Source organism: Zonotrichia leucophrys, chromosome 2 (assembly GCF_028769735.1).
Source record: "Zonotrichia leucophrys gambelii isolate GWCS_2022_RI chromosome 2, RI_Zleu_2.0, whole genome shotgun sequence".
NCBI classification, from domain to species: domain Eukaryota; kingdom Metazoa; phylum Chordata; class Aves; order Passeriformes; family Passerellidae; genus Zonotrichia; species Zonotrichia leucophrys.
In genome coordinates, this window is record NC_088171.1 from 35,826,290 (window position 1) to 35,845,928 (window position 19,639).

General features: G+C 41.6%; 1 protein-coding gene across 1 annotated transcript in view; it reads left to right on the forward strand.

The window, feature by feature from the left end:
* Positions 1-19,639, forward strand: part of CHN2 (chimerin 2) — a 158,308-nt gene that overhangs the window by 123,586 nt on the left and 15,083 nt on the right. Inside the window, exons 7-8 of the mRNA XM_064704546.1 lie at positions 11,234-11,311; positions 17,484-17,568. Coding sequence (XP_064560616.1) covers positions 11,234-11,311; positions 17,484-17,568 — 163 coding nt within the window. The remainder of the gene's footprint in view (positions 1-11,233; positions 11,312-17,483; positions 17,569-19,639) is intronic.

Here is a 19,639-nt window from a genome sequence, read left to right on the forward strand (position 1 = left end):
CAAAAATCTTTCCTCTGGAGAAAAACATTGGTGCAGATGGCACCAAGCACCACACATAGAGTGAGGCCAAATTCCCATCTCCCAAACAGTAACCAAGTAATGTGCTTAAGATAATAAACAAATTCAGATAAATACCTTTTGTGTGTGATGATCACAAAAATGAGAATTCAGGGATTTCATGCATCTGGAGCTGAATTCAAGGCAGAAAAGTGACAACAAAGCTCACTACTTCCAGAACTAATGCTTTGCACTTTTTTGGGGGATTTTTTTTCTGTTCAATTGACTTAAATGGGTCTATGAGATACAGATTAAATCTTTTAGCTACGAAGTGTTATAGCAGGACTGGACCTAATGGTGAAAATCATTTACTCTGTATTATGTTTCCCCAGCTACATTTTATGGTCTCCTCATCACAAGTGAAATAAAATAAATAAGCTTTAAACCAAGTTACTGCAATTCAGCTACAGCCATGGATAGAAGTAGTGTATAGTGACAATCTTGCTTTCAGAGTACTTTAGAAATGCTGCTGCTGATAGGATAGTATATATTCAGATTAACTGAAAACTGTTCAAGAGTATAAGTATCAGAGTGTTGGCAACTGTATATATTTTTAAATGTCTTTTAGTCTGCAAAATGCAAACTTTTTCCTTGTCTGTGGCCTGAGTGAACTGGAGTGTTAGGCCATGCCGCTGGTAGCCCCACAGGTCCCATGAATTAGATTGCAGGCTGAAGAGTGATGTCATTCCCTCAGGTTTTTTTAATCTCCTTTTGTGCTGAGAACAGCCATCTGTCCCTCTCCAGACAATGGTGGAAGCAGCTGTGCACGGTGTGCCATCAGCAACAAAAGCCTGTGCTTCATACCAGAGGGCAGTGGCTGCAGGTCAGAGGGGTTATAAGGCTATCAGGGTCAAATGACACCTGTACAGAAAAATAAAACTAGGATTATACAGCCTTTGTGTGTTCATTCACTAGCAGAGAAGTGGGGTCAGCCTTTGTCTGAGTGTTTCTCCAGTGGCCATGGGAATGCCTATGTGTTTTCAAGGATAGCTGTGCCGCTGCTTACCCAAGGAGTAATGGAGTAACAAAGCCAGCTTCAAGCAGAGGGCAAAGCAACCATGACACAAAACAATTCTTTTGAGGGGAAAATAAAACAGCTTGATACATTCTGGTACTTTCTGCAAGCTCAAAGAGTGTGATTTCAAGTGGTTTGCATGTCCTATAACATGCTCTTCTAAAAACGCAGTGAACCGTGCTTTTCATGTGCAGTCTGTGGCACACAGGAGTTCCCTTGCTGCTTTGTAAGAAAAGGGAAGCTGAACAAGGGCCAAGGTGCTCAAAACCTCATCTATGAGAAGAGGAAGTTAGTTATGCTTAGAGCAGCTTTTTCTGCAAGGTGAGCTGGAAGGAGCTGGAGGAGGGTTCATATCCCATAGCATGAAATTACCCATTCCTGCAGGTGCCTTTCTGCTTTGCCATACATGATGCCAGCCCTGTCCCAACTCTTCTCTTCTGTGCTGGGTCCATTTCAGAACAGAAACTGATACAAGTGTAAGTTATAGGGTTCCTTCTTATATAACAAGGAGGAACATAACAGATTCCTGGGGCAAAGTCCAGGCATATAGTGAAAAAGGTAAGTGAACCTTACCTTTTCAGAATTCTGAGCCTTCTGTCTTTTCTTTAACCCCACATCATTTTTTCTGCATGAATTCCTTCCCTGTTTTTAAGCAAACACACATTTTGAAGCCAGAGAAATACCAGGGACCATACAGCCTTACCACTTCTTTTGGGATGACAGCTGGGCTTTGACACTGTCACCACCAGGGTTAATGATATTGCTTAAAGGTGATGGGACAGAAGCACATATTTCACAAACAGGTAAGCTGTAAACACTGTGTGCTCCTGTCTCAGGAGCACATGTCCTGGGGCATTCATGGAGGTACAAGTGAGCTCAGACAACCTCTCAGACAGCCATGGCTGGGCCATCACCAAGGGCAGTGATCTTCTCCAAGCCACAGTTTCATTTATGCATGTGGACAATGGTTCCCTATTGCTCTCTTTGGTTTTTTGCAATGCAATTGATAAAGAATGCTGAAATGAAAGTTCACAGTCATAAACCACAGCATTTTTATAAAACTAGCATTTCTCCCTTTTTCATCTGGTTAAGGGCTGTTGGTTCAAGCTTGTTAAAAAGTATTCTTTCAACCTGAAAGCATGTTGTGTTCTTATTTGCTAATTGCCTACTTTGTTTCCTAAATGGCATGAATAAGTCCTTTCACCTTACATTGTCTACCGAGTTTATGCTTTTTTAATGGGAAAAAGTCACAAGATGCTGCAGTAAAAGGAGACAGAAATATTACTAATGATGGAAAACACATGACTAGGTCATTGTACTGCATAGTTTATCTGAAGGTGCCATGACTGCTGAGCAGCAGTGAAATTCAGTCATGTGAATTAAGTTGGAGACTGAAGATTTAGAGTTCCTTCACACCACCAAGAAACCACCAAAACTAGAGAAAAATCCTGTTTGCCACTTGATGCTGATGTTGGCATTGTCGTCCCCCCCTCAAATTGTTTATCATTCCCATTTCCCTGTGAATGCTAAATGAGCAGACCGTCACACCATTGAGAATTTGTTCCCGAAGAATTGTCCAGGAAGAATTTTACAGATTGCCAGTTTTTAAGACAATGTGATCACCAGTTCATGAATCACTGGTTCACAAATTATTTGTTCCCTTCCAGGCTGCATAAATCTCTATTTAACCCACAATAAAGTCTCTTGTTTCAAGCTGTCTTAAGCTAGGGCAAAACTTGGGGCGCTGCTGTTGGTTCCTGGGACTGCCACAGCATGCTTTACATTCTGGCAGCCCATCAGCATTGCTTTACAGCTCCTCCAGAGATCTGCTGGCTCTGCCGAGCGGTTCGTGGCTCCAGACATAAATACCATTCCTGTCCCACTGTTGTTTCTGGGAAACATTCATGAAGCCTGTTTTTCTCCACATTTTACCATAATCCCAGGAGGGGCAGATTTTTCTTCTCTATATGAGCAGGCACTCTGACTGTGCTGTATAGGTTTCAGTGCAGAGCATGTGCTGAAAGGCTGAGTTGATCACGCTCCAAGACAATTTTATTGTCATTAACATATAGTATCAGAAGTCAAAATGAGAAACAGAAGAACTTTTTAACTTCTGTTTTCTGTATTGTGTTTATTTTTGTGGTGTTAGGTTTCACTGTGTATGGAGAAGATAGACAGTTATTATGTTTCTTTGGGATAATACCTGGCTGTAGGGTGTAGTAGTGTTTGAGACAGAGAAATGAGAATTATACCAAAAGTGAGGGTGTAGGTGTTTGTGGAGGGTGCCGTGTGTACATTCGGGAGCATAATGAGGCACAAGGTCAAACATCCAAACCTTGTGCCCACTGTACAACATCTGTATAGCACTGGGACTTATTGAAAAGCTGATATTACACAGACTTAATGCAGTCTCACAAAACGTGGTCCTCAGTCTAGCCCTCTGTTTGAGCATGACATCAGCTAGCTCCATTAAGCAGCTATGGCCAAGGACAACCCCGCATGAGCAAGCCTGGAAGCCCCAAGGGCAGGTCCGCTATTGCAGTGGCATCTCCAGACCTTTTGCCATCTTTTCCACTTTATCACATCCTTTCAAGGGCACTGCCCTGCCCTCACAGGACTTGTCTTTCTCAGAACAGACATTCTTGTCTCCCTGCCTCTCCCCAGACAGGGAAGTAAGAGCATTAACTTCTCCACTTCTTTGTGGCAGCCCAGTGGGTTTGGCTCTGGTTCAAGCTTTGCAGTCTCCTTGCAGGACAATGATGGTTTTAATCAATGGCAAGCTGGCTCTCCTAAACAAAGTACTGTTTCTTTGGAAAGCAAGAGCTTCATGGTGAAAATGTAAAAATATGGGCAGGTTGTATAGGGGTATGGCTTACATGGTGCTGAGCCAGCATCCACTGCCCAGTGGATCTGGATAAAAACTGTAATGTTTAGGTTATTTTTTTAAATCTCTGTCTCTTTACTAACTGTCCCATATATTGCAGACACCATGAGTCACTTCCTTCTTAACTCATTGAGGCCATTGTATGTCATATTAAGCTCATTTTGTTGTTAGGCTATTTCCTCTGTGGGTGAGATGTCAAAATACTGGCTACCTACCTAGCCAGTGTGAGAAATCTGTATTAATATACTCTTCCTTCTATAGTTACAATTCTTGAAAAAGTTCATTCAATGAGCCCAGATAAACCTATAAAGTTGCATGCAGCTGTTTAACAAATGATGTAGTGAGCTGAATATTCCATGTTTCCTGAGCTTGAGTCTTAGCCAGTCTGAAGTATAGGGAGTATTGATAACCAAAACAAAGTACAGTTGTTAATCTATCATTACATATAGATATGGTTGAGGCTGATAACATCAATTATTCCTTAATTTATTCTGAAATTGAATAGCTAACAGAAGAATAGAGACAGAAAATAGTACAGAGAGATATTGATTTTACCTAATTTTGAATATTATATAGTAAATCTTCTGTTTCTACGAGAGCCATCAGTTTTCCTGTGTGATCCATACAGGACCTGCAAGAAGGCAATTCAAGCTCATCCATTTTAGACTTGACCTCTCATAGAAGACAATGAATCACTGTCTGGAAGTTTCTGTTTTTCTCCTCTGTTTATAAAGCAAGAACATGTTACTATTTTAGATTAGACACCTGCTATGCATCCATCCATCCATCCATCCATTCATCCTTCCTCTTCTTAAATGTCTATTTGTTAGACAAATACTGTGTTAGTACTGTTGTCAAAAAAATACCATCATCATTGACAAAATAACAAGATCAAAATATTACAAATATTTTAACAAAACAGATAACAAAATATTTGCCAATATTTCGCAAATATCAGGATAAATATCATGCTTGAATTTTCATTTGCCCGCAGGCCAGATGTTATCATGGATAGACATTGATCTATACTACGTGTGATAACAGTACTCATTGACAGACGCTGCAGGCAGGAAAATCCAGTCAGTTATGTGCGTTGTATCCCCAGAGGGAACAAGAGGTATTCAGAAATCAATCCAGTGCAGTTTCCCCGAGCAAACCCTCTTTGCAGGTGAAGCAGCTCCTGGCAGCCCTGTGGGGGCTGGTGCTCTGTGGAGAGCTGGTGTTTCTCTTCCAGCACAGCAGCAGCAGTGACCGTGGTGTGCAGTTCTGCCCTCATCTGCCCCACTTAGTCCTCATGCCTCTTCTCTCTCTACCATTTTGGTCATGATTGGGTTAGAACTTAAGCCCAGAGGAGAGGATCATGAACTTGGCCAGGACAATGTCATTAATAACCTTGACAAGTATGGAGATGGATTGGAAAGGATAAAGGAGAGAGTGGGAGGAAAGGAAGTCGAGACAATAAATAGGCTAGACCTGCTGTTACCATGTTAATCTCTACAGGGTTATTTGAGGGAATTGCTGTGGTAGTTTATACTGTGCCTAGGTCCTTTCCTCAGTTCTGCACTAATTTTTCCATGATACTGACATAGTATTTGTAACACAATGCCTATTTATTATAGTTGGCAAAAATAAGAAATCAAAATACTATTTCAGATATACTGAATACAAAGGTGGATAGTAAATAACACAAACTAATGCATTCAGTGGTAGAATTGCCTGACAACATAGAATCTTTTAATCCACTCACTATTTTTTAATTGGAGATGGCTATGTAATTGCATACCACTTAATTTGATCTCCAGTTGTCGTTCCAAAATAGACAATAGTTTATTAATACACCATAAGAGGCTTACAGCAACTATTATTTTTAATAATAGTCTCACTAGTGCCTTCCTGATTATACACTATTTCACCTTTGGCTGTTGTATTGTTTGGTTGACTGCATTGTTTTGAGAAAAATAATCATACAGAAAATGATTCATACAGAAAAATCTGTTTGAGGAGGATTTAGAAAGGAGATCTGGCGTCTAAGGGAGATTATATTTCCATTTGCTGCAGGTAAATTATATTTTTATCTGTGGAGGAATGGATACATGGTCAGAATGAATACATACATGGTCAGAAATCAGTGCATATAAATGACGGCTGGTTGCTAAGATGCTAATAAATAATCAATCACATCAGTTTAGGACATGTATGAGTATTACAATTTTAATTACTTTTAACATCAGAGCATATACTTTGGAAGTCTTCCAAGATAATCAACTGTTTTAAACAAACAGTTTCTTTTGCTGTGGATTATCTGCAAAAGATAGGTGTGAATGGTGGTGGTGGAAGTGCAACCAGGTTCTCCAGAACAAGAGCCCAGTGTAGGTAAGTCTGCTGTCTAAACAATTATGCATGTTGTTGACAGCTACTCAGTCATAATTTTCAGAGGTACTGGTGGTTATTTAAAAAAAAGAAAGTTGAAATTCCGAGTAGTAAAAATCAAAACTATAGAAAAATGTTAATCCTTAAAAAAAAGCCCAGTGGTTATTTTGGTTGGGTTTTTTGTTTTTTTGTTTTTTGTTTTTTTTTATTATTATTATTATTAGCAGTGTTCCATTTACTAAATGATAATTTACCTTGAAAGGAAATTTCTGCTGGAAACAAGAGACTTTTGGGTTGGGGTTGGGAACAGGCAAACCAGAGAGCAGCAGCAGCCCAGTAGCTGTGCAATCTGATTTCTTCCCTAGCCCCTGGCCACATGTTGTGGATCTTCCTGGCCCTGCTCACCTGTGCAACCTCTGCTCACCTAACTGGCACTGGGAGCCTTCCGACAGGAGAGAGAGTTTCTTAGGAAAGTGGGGTTTGTGAGATCAGGTTGGCAAACACCACTCTTCAGGCATTGTGCTTGGCTTTGTGTTCAGCATGTTTTCTGCTTGGAGCTTGTTTCCTCCCACTGTTTCAGCAGCACAGAAGCCTTTCAATGGCAGCTCACAGTGCCATGGCAGTGGGAGGCACGGACCGGTGGGACTGTGGTATGGCAAAGGCCTTTGGCTGACTGGCCTCCAGCACCATTTCCCCTCTGTGCCCTGTGTCCTACTAAGAGATTTGAGATTTGCTAAAAGGTTTCTTTGACGTGTTCTGAGTTCATCGTGGGAAGAGCTCCGTGGGAGAAAACTAGGAAAAACCCAATAGCTGCAAGATTCCTGCTCCGTGTGTCATCTCCACCACGTGTTTGCGATTGAGCAAACATAATCTGTCTGGCAGATAACCCAGCATGCCGTGCCTGCAAGGAAACAGGCCTCTCTTTGACCTATGACTGTATCTATGTGCAGAGTTAAGTGTATTTAGTTGGAGTTCAGTCATGGATTTGTCACAGCTCCTCATCATGGAGAAATCTCCATTTCTCTTGTGGTGTCATCCGAAGAGACGTGCCCGTGCTTTTCCTTTTCCCCCCAACTGTGTGCTTCTGCAGGCAGAGCACCAAGCCAAGGATGTGCTGCCTGATCTCCCCTCCCTGCCAGCCACAGTCTGGCATGGTGGCAGCTCAGGGAGAGGAGCCACCCCTCCCACAGTGTCTCTTCCCACCCCGTTGGAGCTGGCACAGACAAGCAGAGCAGCAGGCAGAGTTCCCCCACAACTTGCTTCCAGCAAGTCCTCTGTGCTGCCCACACGACTGCAAGAGAAATCATACCACATGTACACAACCAAAAGCTTCTCATACTTCAATTTGCTCTTTCCTGCGCCCGAGGCCTTTGTTAGCAAACAAGATGCCAGTATTTGGGGCAGAGACAATGGTGTGGTTCAGCTCATGCTGCGGAGGCACGCTGGAAATGGTGCAACAGCTGAGTTGTCGCCCTCTTCCCCCCTGCTCCGCCCCTTAACTTTCTTATTCTGGTTCAGTGGCATTTATTTGTCTCTAGATGCCCAATTTCCTATACAGCACATCTGTTTTACAAAGAGACTAGTAAACTAAAATTATACTTTAGGCAGAAATTCTGTGATCTGAAAACACAGATAACCCATATTCACCTGCCAGGCTTCACTGGCTTCACATTCAGTGATAACCAGCAGTAATATTCTTAGCCAGCGGCCTTCTCCTCTTTAGCTGCAGGCTAACTCACTAAGTTGATCAATATATGCAGTTTGAATGAGTTGACACCATGTGCAGCCAATTTTGTATTAGGAAAAAGAAAGCAGATAAAAGAAGAGCACTGGCTTGAGCCTGTGGTATCAGGAACTGATTGCAGCTGAGAATTCGTCATTGCTGAAGTTTGCACTGTATTTAGAGAAGGAAGTGGTTGTATGTGTGGTCCAGCTTGTCTGAGGTTTGCAGCACCATTTAGACACCAAACCTGTGGGGCTTTGATTAAGCTCCTTAAGAGGATGCAGTCACTGCTGGCCTTGTGTGCACATCCTGTGTCTGCAATGAATCCCCCTGAACAACTGTCTAAACAGGGCCCAAGCAAGGCAGATTCCCAGGGGATAAATAAAATTTCATATATGATAAACAGTAAATAATGCTCTGCCTTAGTCGTATGAACCGGTTTGGCTGAGTTTTCCTCCCTCAAGTCTATTAAGTTTAATGCTTCTGTGTGAACACTCAGAGTTTCCATTAAATATGTCTGTATGTCTGATCCCAGGATGACACTCTGATATTCCAAAAATAGTCTAATAAATTGAAATTCCAAGATGTATCATCATAAGCCTGTCACTTGAGTATCAAATCTGCCATGTTATGTAAAAAATATTGGTTATATAATGGGATTTTTATCAGTCTAGTGACATAAATGCAAATATTAGAGCATTATTAGGAAACCGACCTCTCTCTGACTTTGGATGTGTTATGCTGGAAGTTAGAGAAAAAGTAGCTTATGTACATGTGGGGGATTTAGAGTCTGTAGTTTCAGAGGTGTCTGACAACCCAGAGCTAGTTTTCTTTCTGATAAATATAAATACATTTTAAATGGCATTGAGGAAAGAAACTGAAATGTGGTAAGAACTTTGAGCAACTCCAAGGTTTCCTTTGTGATGGCCCAAACTGATGCCATTGCTGCTGGCAAAAAGCAGTACTTTCTACCTCTTGAAACACATGGAGAAAAAGCTGGGCAGCTTTGGTCCGCCTCATCTGCTGGAAAGCAGATAAAGGTCCAGAGCTAGCAGAAACTGGGACTCACTACAAGAGGGCATATGGAAGAGCAGCAGGGATTTCCTGCAGGCAGAGCAATGTTCATGCAAGCATCCACAGCCAGTTGTCACCAGTGGTCAGATAGCAGTGCCAAGCCCCAGGGAAAGGCTGAATGGGCAGCAACTGCTCAGGGAGCAGAGGGTTTGTGTGGAAGTCCTCCCATCTGGGAAGCAGAAGCTTTGGAGTATGGAAGTGTGTAAAAAGTGCTGTTGTGAGTTACCTGAAAAAGAAAGGAATTAAATGTGCTATATATAGAAATAAGTGCAGGGTTTTATGAGTGAGAAGCTGATTTTGCAGGTTGCACAAATTCTTGAAAACCCTAAGTAGGGTACTCTCTCAAATTGCACAGCCTGATGTTGCTGAGGGACAACCATCTGTCCCCATGGGCTTTCAAATCAGCAGAGCATCACTTTTACTAAGCACAGGCAGTCTGTGTGGTAGAGGGGTTAGTAAGTGAATTAGATGAACCTCCTGACTTTTCAGCCTGAGGTAAAAGCAGACTAAAAAAATAGATGCAAGGTCAACTTCACAAGTTAATGTAAGTGAATTAAATATTTCAATTTCACAAATTTTCTGGGTTAGTTGAAGTGGGGCAGACTGTAAAAGGCTGATGTGGTCTTTAGTGTCTCCAGTTCAAATAGGCAGTTTTCCCAGTAGCACTGGCAACTCCCCACTCTGCCCTATCCCAGCACTTTGAGCATCAGGCACACCTCTAGACTTCAATCTCACAGTGCTCTGCCAAGCAGGTAACTCCTACCCTCCTCTTATGGATGGGGAATTGGAATACTTAGTAAAGGAGTAGAAGAAGGGAGCTGGGGAGAAGGAGCCAGTGGGGACGGGGCACTGGATGTGCTTCTCAGCAAATGCTCAGCATCAGACATCCATGTCCTGGGACACAGACCTACCTGCCTGTAAAAAAGTGAATGATATGTCCAAACACTGAAAGCTGTTACTGGTCAGGGTCCCCAGGCCTCCTGTCCCTGGGCTTTAACTAGAAAACAATTCCCTTCAAAATGTATAGATGCAGGTAACCAGAGCAAAGGACCAGCACTCTCGCCACCTTGAAGACCCTGTTCTGCAAACAGGGCTGTGCATATGGGCCTCCTTCATCCTTGTGAACTTCCCTGCTGCCTTATCCATGTGAATTTTCCTGCTGCATGGGGCTCCAGGGCTTCCAAGCCCTCATAGTTCCAACTGGGCTTTCAGCTTTCCCTGGCAGTGAGCTATCTCAGTGCTACCAAGTGCACACTGACAAAATGCTTAGTTTAAACCATGGCATAAAAGTGCTATTAATGCTTGGAGTGCTGCTGTATTTTTTTCCCTTGTACAGGATAGAAAAAAGGAAAAAAAAATAGAAAGGTTTTTTGCCCTGTAAGATTAAACAATCATCATGGTTTTAAGGGCTTAATCTGCTAGTATGCAGACTGCTGGCTGATAAGTCTCTGAGTCTGTGTGTAATTGGATGCAGCATCGGATTCGGTAGTGTGGGCTTTCCAGGGGCTTTTTGTTTGTTTGTTCATTTTTTACCACACTGCAGAGTAGGAGAGATCTGTCCCTGGAGATGCCTTTGGGGGTGCAGCTGTAAAGCTGTGTGCCCCCCAGGCGGTATTTCAGCAGCACCTATCTGGAGACCCCTTCTGGGGGAGCACAGAGGGGGAGGCTGCTCAGTGAATGAATTCGAGCTATTGTTCGAGGCTCACATCTGCCTCAAGAAACTGCACGGCACAGGCCGTTACTTATTCAGATGCAGAAGCTCCTTCCGTCCCACAAGACGGCCCATTCAAGTCACATGCCAGAGGTCTCAGCAGAATGGGCTGCAGCTGCTTCAAATCTGCTGTCTAACATCAGAAGCACTTGGACAAACTGTACCGTGCTGACTACAGTCAGGCTCCCCGGCGCCGAGGAAGACAGGGAAAAGATTTGGGATCCCAGCACGATGTTCTCAGAGGACCTGTGGCTGGAAAATGAGAAAAACTGTGCTGTTGTTCACAAGTCCAAGCGAGGAAGGAAGCGCCAAGAGCTCCTGGCCGTGGCCCTGGGGGTGAAGGTGGGAGTCAAGGGGGCACTTTTGTGGCAACCTCTGAAACTCTTTGCCTATTCGCAGATCACCTCCCTGGTCAGAAGAGCAGCCTTAACTCAGAACGACAACCACTTCAACTATGAAAAAGCACACAATTTTAAGGTAAGCACAGCTTTCTATTGTTTTCAGGTTAAAAGTCCTGTTGAGATGCCTCACATTTTATTTTTTGTTGTGATGAGGTTTGCATGCACCTATTTATACTAGCTCTAAGAAAAGTGTTGAAAAATTAATTTTTCTTTCTACTTTAAGTTCCATTAACTGATTTCTTAGTATGCTGTTACATAGGCTCTTAATCCAAAGAATGGTTTTCCTGCTAACTATACTACTTGACTGGCAATTTAACACTTTTTCACAGATTCAGTTTTCTTTTTTATTCAGAAACAAAGTACTTCATATTTATTGCCTTCATCTTAAGTGTATCTACTTTTAAATAAGAAAAAGGTCCCTTTTCAAAATCCAGCTATTATCAGAAGCCAGTAGGATTTTACCAGCAAACATTTTGCACCATTTCTGATTTCAGAAGAAGTTGAGAAAGCTCGGGTGCTCCTAACAATAAAGCAAAGCACAGTGGTCAGTATTGTCTCCCAGCTTTTGTTCCCCCACCATATGCTAAGGAAATGTTCTCAGAGTCCCACTGAGCTATAGGATCTGAGCTTGTGTTTGCTTGTCAAACTGAAACAAATCACTGGGCAAACACAGGGATGTTTAAATGGATCATCTTGCTGCTGTCTATACATACAAAATCAGATTCTTAGGGTTTCTTTTCCCGAGTGCTGTCTCTGGCAGACTGCAGCAGGGAAGTGACTCAGCTTTGGAAATGGACCTTCCAGGCAGCTTGTATTAAAATGTTTTGCCAAAAGGACTGTGCTGGTTTCAGAGCATGCCAGCCAGTTACCGTAGCTAATGCTGTCAAATTGTATTTTGATGCTTATCGGAATGAGCATCAAGAATAAGGGGCAGTAACAAGACAAGAAAGGAATATATCTCAGCTTTGAAACATCAGTTTAGCTAATGCTCCTTGAGGATGCTGATCTCGGTCACTGTCAGAATAACTCAACTCATTAGCAGAACAAGAATTTTCTGATATTCATCTAGGGCCTGTCAGAAAAGGAGAAGCAGTGATCAAAATCATTTCACTTAGCAAAAAAGTTTCACTTCTTATTTTCTACATACTCTGCTGTGCAGACATTGCTAACCTCTGCAGTGCTTCTGCTGTCGTTGGCAAATCAATAATTTAATATTAGTGAACAAAGCAAATAATGGCATCCCTTTTCTCATTCCCCTTCCTTGACCCAGTCTACAGGAAAGTCAATATTTATCTCTTTGATCAGCCCTGAAGAAAATAGGGGGAACAGTCTGTGTTTTCTTGCTTGATTAAGCTAACTTTCATTCTTTCTGGGTTTTGTCCTCATTATCATTTTAATATCAAAACTATTTTAGTTTAACTAGAAAATATTTTCTCATGACTGAGACTTCTTTACACTCTGACCCATGCATTCTTTCCTCTTCAAAATTTCCCCGGTTTTGGCTTTGATTTATAATTGGACCTGTGCCCAGTTAACTTTGTGTTTGCACAATCTAGCTGTTGTACAGTTTCTGTTTCTTTCTGTTTCAAAAGACTCATAGTTTAACTGGAAAGCCACATGATTAAAATAGATATGTATTCAAAGACTTGACAGCAGAAAATAATTGTTCTATCCTCGTAAAGGCGATAACAGACCCTGGGGAACAAACATTTTAAAAATAATTGTCCAGAAAGGTCAATCAAAAGTGTGACATTTGCTTAATGGACAAATATGTTCGCTATGAAAATACAGTTACTTTTCCAAAGGCATGTATTAGAACATGTCCAGTTGTTGAACAAAAAATATGGATAGTGTACTCAGAGCAGAACATTTAAATTTAAAACATGGCTCAAGGTTAATATCTTTAATATATTCCATATCCATTACATAAAAGGGTTAAGAAATAATTTTAAAAAGAAAGAATGGCTTTATGGGTCTTGGGGCAAGATGCTTGATGGCTTTTGACAGCACTCAGGCTATGATGATACGGGGTTTATCTGAAGGACAATGCTATTTTGAAGACATTCAAAAAGTTGTCTTCCCCATTTTTTGGTGAATACTGATGTGCATTATATCATTTATCTCAGTTTCTAGGGATAAAGGTTATGTGTCACAGTGTCCCTCATATCTTGTCATAGGCAATTCTTCATGAACAAACAGGCACTCTTTAGCTGTTTGTCCTTTAAGCACGAAGAATCTAAAACATGAAGGGCACATTGCTAGTGAAGCTGATGGGACTTTTGTACGCCTTATACCAAAGATCTTACTTACTGCAAGAGGGAAGGAACAAAAGCAAGAACTAAGTGCAAGGCACAAATGCACAGATTCAGAGCAAGGATGGCTCTCCCTCCATCCTTGCCAAGCTAATACAAAAATTAAAAAGCGACACTGAGGTTTGGAGTATGAGGGCACCAGGTTTATGCTCTTCTGGTGCCGTCCATGCTTTCTCATTCAACCTCTCTTCCAAATTTCAAGACACTCAAGGCAAGTGGACAAAAAAAGATTTAGTATCCAGGCTGATTTGTTAAGCTGTGTTCATCTTGAGCACACCCTGCAGTCACATGAATTTAGGTTTGGAGCTGGCGTCTGTCTGGCGGGACAGCTTTGCCTAAGCCAGTGCAGACATACCATAACTCAGAAAAGGGAATAAATCTCTGAAGTTCTGTTTAGAAAAACACAGAGGTATTTCTCAAGCTCTGTGGGTGTCAGCCTAAGTGGATCCCAAAGTCCTCTTGTGTCTTGTTCCTGTTCGGATCCAGCACATCTTTCGGATGTGCTTTACCTGCCAACTTCAGTGGAGTCCCAGCTGGAGGTGAGGTCAGCCTCGTGCCTGAGGGTAGCAGCATGGAGTTTGAGGATGCTCCACACTTTTTGTTTTAGGCTGGGAATTCATGAGAGGGCTTCTGTGCTGCTTTAAGTGAGCAAATACGGCTGAATAATGTGCGTTTTCCACAATACTGTGCCTGTTTGTCCACCGTAGCATGGGCAGATCCCATTTGCAGGCAGGCTACCAGAGTGAAGGCAGCTGATTACTGACAAGTCAGGAGATCTGCCAGGAGAGAGGGGTCTCTGGGATAAATTTCTCCTTGTGTTAAGCGCTGCAGATAATACTGCTTCTGAGAGACAAAGGGTTTGAGGGGAGTATTTTTTACAGACATCCTGAAGATTATGTGCATTCATTTAAACAAAAATAACAGCAGAGTCAGCTTTTCTTCCCTTCAAATGGCTCAGGTTCAGCAGGAGTCTACAAAAGAGTCTAAATGTGTCTGTATTCAGGCAAAAGTCTGAAAAAAACTTATTTTCTTGGAAAGCAAATAGAAACATCTTCAGACCCAGTCACATAAAACCAAAATTGTCCCAGAAACAACACTGTATAACATCAATTAAAAAACAAAAAAGCATTTCAATTCAAGACAATTGTTTTTGTTCATTTCTGCAGTATTGCTCACAGCATTATTTTGGTTTGCCACTGTACTGGCATTCCTTAACTTTGGTCTGAGTTTCCCCCTCTGTGGAGATGACTCAGACACAAACTGGAAGTGAATACGGTGGCACCTGCAGGGGGAATGCTGCCATTTGAAAGCAAGGGCACTGGGGAGGCGAAGGGCAAAGAGAACAGGAAGGCAACAAGAAGAGGCATGCAGGGTAGTGTTGTGTGAGATTGTCCAGCAGAGAAGAGACAGTGAATGTAAGAAGAGAATTTTCATTGGAGGAGGATGAAAGACTGAACAAGAAAAGTACAGTGTATAGTCTGAAACGTCAGGGGGTTGGCTTATTTTAAGAAATAGTTCCCTGAAAATTCTTTTTAAAAGTTTGAATTATGTGTCAACTGTAGCTCAGGCAGCTTAAGTCTGTGTGTACACAGAGAAGTCTACTAAGACTTCAGGATGGGATAGGAACCAGCAATAAATAGTTCCAGATCATAGTTCCAAAATATCTATGCCCAGTCTGTTTGTAATGACATGGTTACAAAGGATGGGGCAAAAACTAAAACTCCATCTCAAAAACCTGTGACTTGCTGTTTACGTCTTCTTGTTTGAAACAGAAATGAGGCAAATCTTGCAGGAAAAATTCCCATTTTACCATTCAAAATGTTGCGTTCTTAAGAACAGGCTTCCTCCATTATTTCTTTAAAATCAATGACAAGCCATAAGAGACTTAGTTCAAAACTGCATCTTAAGGGAATTTTTGCACCTTCATCTAGAAACTTTTGAAGTTCTCTCTTTTTTTCAGTTAGTTTCCCTCTTTCAACTTGGCCAGAAACCACCAAGACTAGCTTTTCACAGAGTATTTCAGCTGGAGGCTTGCCATTTGAGCTAAAATGCGGATCCGTGAAAAATTGGAGTGAATGAATAAAGAGAACTCAACCTTTGAGGGCCACCAAGCTGAATGGAACAAGGGAAGGATGCGCTGTCAGCACTTCTCAATTGGAGCCCTCAGTCAGCATTGATGACTTTCCAATTAATGGCAGGAAAGATCAAGGAATAATCAGCTGCCATTTTCAAAATAAGCCTCAGCCAGATCAGTTGAAATAAGCTTTATGTAAAGTGAACAAGCAGGCCCCAAATATCCTAGCAACTGAAATGGACTTTATTTGTGAAATGGTGCATTTTTAAAAGTCCTGGCTGAGCTCTTCCAACCCCTTCTCACAAGGTTAGCTTTTGTAAACTGCTGCAAAGCAGAAGACACAGCTAGTTATCTTCCCACAGCAGATGATTTTCACCCACAATTAAGTGCAGGTGCAGACCGACTAATTATGTGGCTTTCAGTCTATAAATTATAAAGATGCAGGCATAATTAGTTTTATCTGTAGTTTTGTAGCCACTCAAGGTCACATAGTGCATGTGACTGAAACTCAGGTCATCAGCTGTTACATACAGCCATTTACCCCCACAAAAAGCTGTGTCTGAAATTCATGCTACCCACTCTGCAAAATGAAATGAAATTAAATGGGAAAGAAGTATGGGGCTATATCTATTAATATGTCTATCTCACTTTATTGCAAAGTCTTGTTTCACAGATATGTGTTTTTCTGAGAGGTAAAATACCATCTCAAAAAGTCAAACATTCCAGTTTTCGTCTTTCACTGTCAAAAGGGAGGAAGAACTACTATTGCTTTAAGTTTATTAACACAATTATTTTACTGTGAATAGGTGGTCAGGAGCCATTTGCAGTCAGGCACATTTTTATCTCAAAGTCAGGAAGAGAAGTCTGTATTAAAATCACAATACTTCATCTTTCTGGACTCAAGAGTACAGGCTTGTGTTGGTGTGATCCTGCAGACAAATGAGGCAAAAACATTAGCATGCAAAACACTTGGCCTAAAACTTTACAGTTTATCTGAAAAAGGCCAATGACTGTTTTTTCACTCTATGAAAAGCAAAGAGCAGCTTTTCCCATCCCAGGGGTGGAAGTGGCCTTTCAGCCATCCACCCAAATGGGTAAACAAGAGCAGAGAGAAGGAAAGGATGCATTAGCAGCCAGAGTGTGCATGATTTATGTTTTGTTAAGCTCAATTAAGTCTCTGGCCAGAACTAGCTCATACCATGCCCATTCACAGGGGCATAGACCTCACTATTTACTCTTCATTTCAATGAAAATTAAATGCTTACTTTACCAGAATACACATCTTAAATAAAAAGATCTTCTGCTGTAGCCTTTGGAAAAGCGGTGGCGGAAGCAGCAGTGGTGTGCAAAACATGGCTGGGGAGATGTGGGCTTTGTCAGCACACAAATCATTTCATTCTTCTTTATTTACTTGTGTGTGGACTGCAGCAAAATGAAGTTTGATCTGCTGAAAAAAGACTCTATTGACATTTTTCCTATGTGAGTTCAAATTACTTACTAAACTGGGGTAGGGTGTTTTTATCTACAATTCTTTGGATTATTAGTTTTACTTACTTTTCTCCTGGTTTCCTCCCCTTTGCTATAGCTAGAATGTCAGCAGGCAAAAATTATTTGTTTTCAGTGTCATCCACAGCCTGGTTCTCTGCTATGTTAAGCCTATTGAAAGATAAACTTCAAGATCAAAGCAAATTTCTGTTCCCATGGTTTATTTCATCTAGACGTTGGAAGGATGTGGGCACTATGTGCTAAAGATTTACTCCTACTGAGTCTTCTGTTGTTTATCCATTTCAGTTGCTCCATCTGTCAGACCATCTGCCTCCCAGTGACCCCATTTCTTTCCCCCATCCCCACTTGTGTTACAGGTCCATACGTTTCGAGGTCCGCACTGGTGTGAGTACTGCGCCAACTTCATGTGGGGTCTCATCGCTCAGGGAGTGCGGTGTTCAGGTAGCGCTCCAACCTCTCCTGTCACTCTCCTGAAATGCTCAGACATCTGTCCTACCCCAGCCTGCACTCCCTGCAGGAGTGGAAGGCTGGGATTTCTTTAAAGAACAAAGCAGGAAATCCTCCCATAGAACTTAAAGCATTTTCATTTGCCTCGTTAGCTGGTTCAGAAATGAAGCCATCAGCCCTTTGTTGCTGAGTTACATCCTCTCCTAGTACCTTGATCCTGCTTGTGCCTGTGCCTGCTCTATACATTCAAACTTGTTGTTTATGATTAAGTTATCCCTGATGTTTTTGTATCTTAAGATGCAAGCACTGGAAATGGCAAAGCCAGCCAGCAACGAGGCTTCATAACTCCTCTTTTTGCTACCAACTGCTGGGAAGTGCCCTCGTCTGCAAAAAAGACTGCTGCCACCTGTTTCCCATAAAAATACCATGCATTGCTGCAAGCCTGAAGTATCCCACATCAAGATAAAAACAAAAAATATGACATTCATTTTCCAAGAGGGATTAGTTTCTGGTGCCTGTATTGGCATTTTAATAGTGCCTAATTATTTTAAATTTGTTTGTTCTTTTGGGGAAAACAATTATCGTGCAAAAATGCAATAATCATCACATCATGGGCTTTTGGAATCAGCAAGTGAATTAGTATTTGGTGCATTACAAATGGATTTTCATAACTTCTTTCTGCAGATCTGAAACAACTTCAAAAAATTGTTTTTCTTACCTCGTCCTGCCCTGCCCTCTGGGCATTCCTGATCTCAGACTGCCACCAAACACATCCAACCCCGACATCTGCCTTTCACAGGCAGAGGAGGTGGTTGTTGCCTAAAATTAATTTAGATCACAGTTTGAAGGACCAAAATAGCTTTCACAAATGCACAGTTTTAATAAGTGTAGTCTCAGGTGAGACTGTAGGTGAATAGTGGTAACACAAAGAATCTGAGAAGGACATGAAAAAGACGAATAGCAGTTTGCTTTTCAAGCTATTTGATCTTAAACACAAGTGTGCAAAACCTGACCTCCCTAATGCACAGCACTGTATTTGTTCACATACATAAAATATTAAACTTATGAAAAGACATATTTATTTAGTAGGAAACATAATACTCTCCCTGATAAAATTACCAGCATTTAACTTTAACTACACAGATGCATTTAAATTTAACTTCACATGCCTGGAGAACAGCACTGAACACAATGCAGGCAGGATCCTATTTGCAGCTTCTCACATTTGTTTAGATTTCACAAATAATGAATTATGCAGTAATAACTGTATGGAGAAACACACAAAAACCTACCCAATTCTATTAAATGTTTAGGTGTGCTTATGATTTCCCTTGATTAATATTTTATAGAGTATAATATTGAAACATGCTGCAAGTAATAGTCCTGTTTACATTTTTAATAGTTTAATGTTAAATTAACTCAAAGGGTCATCAGTGATGAGCATGACTGGGAAGGTATTAAAAAAGGAATCAGAGTTATATAAGATAATGCAACTCATGGTGGTGGTGTTTGCTTTACTGAAGATTATAAATTCATTTGGCTGAATATTTGAATCTATTAGAAGAATTCAATTTATGGAGGTGAAGCAGTGGTGGTTTAACAGAAACCCACCTGTGCAACCGAGGGCAGTATTTGGCTCTGGAGTAAGACACCAAGAACTATTTGTGAAATGAATCACTTTTTTACATCACGCGTTTCACAGCATTTTATGTGCCTAAGCTGACCTACAGGCTAAGCCACAGGGGACACTTAGTCACCAGTGAAGTGATGAGCCAGGGATGGGGAGTCTGCTGATGTGGCACAGCGAGCCAAAATGTGACACTGCAGGAATGTGGAAGGGGGAGTGAGGCACGCTGGCGCACAGCACTGTCCCTGCTGGAGTGCTCAGGTGAATCTGAGGTTCTCTCACCATGATCTGTGCTAAGCCACAGGACAGCCAGCCACAGACAGTCACTACTGTGCCAATTTTAATTACAGCTAATCTAAAATACCCACAAGTTAAGTCTCACGTGTTTAAATGCAACACCTGGAGCTGTGTGTCTGGTAATGAACTGATCCAGACTGC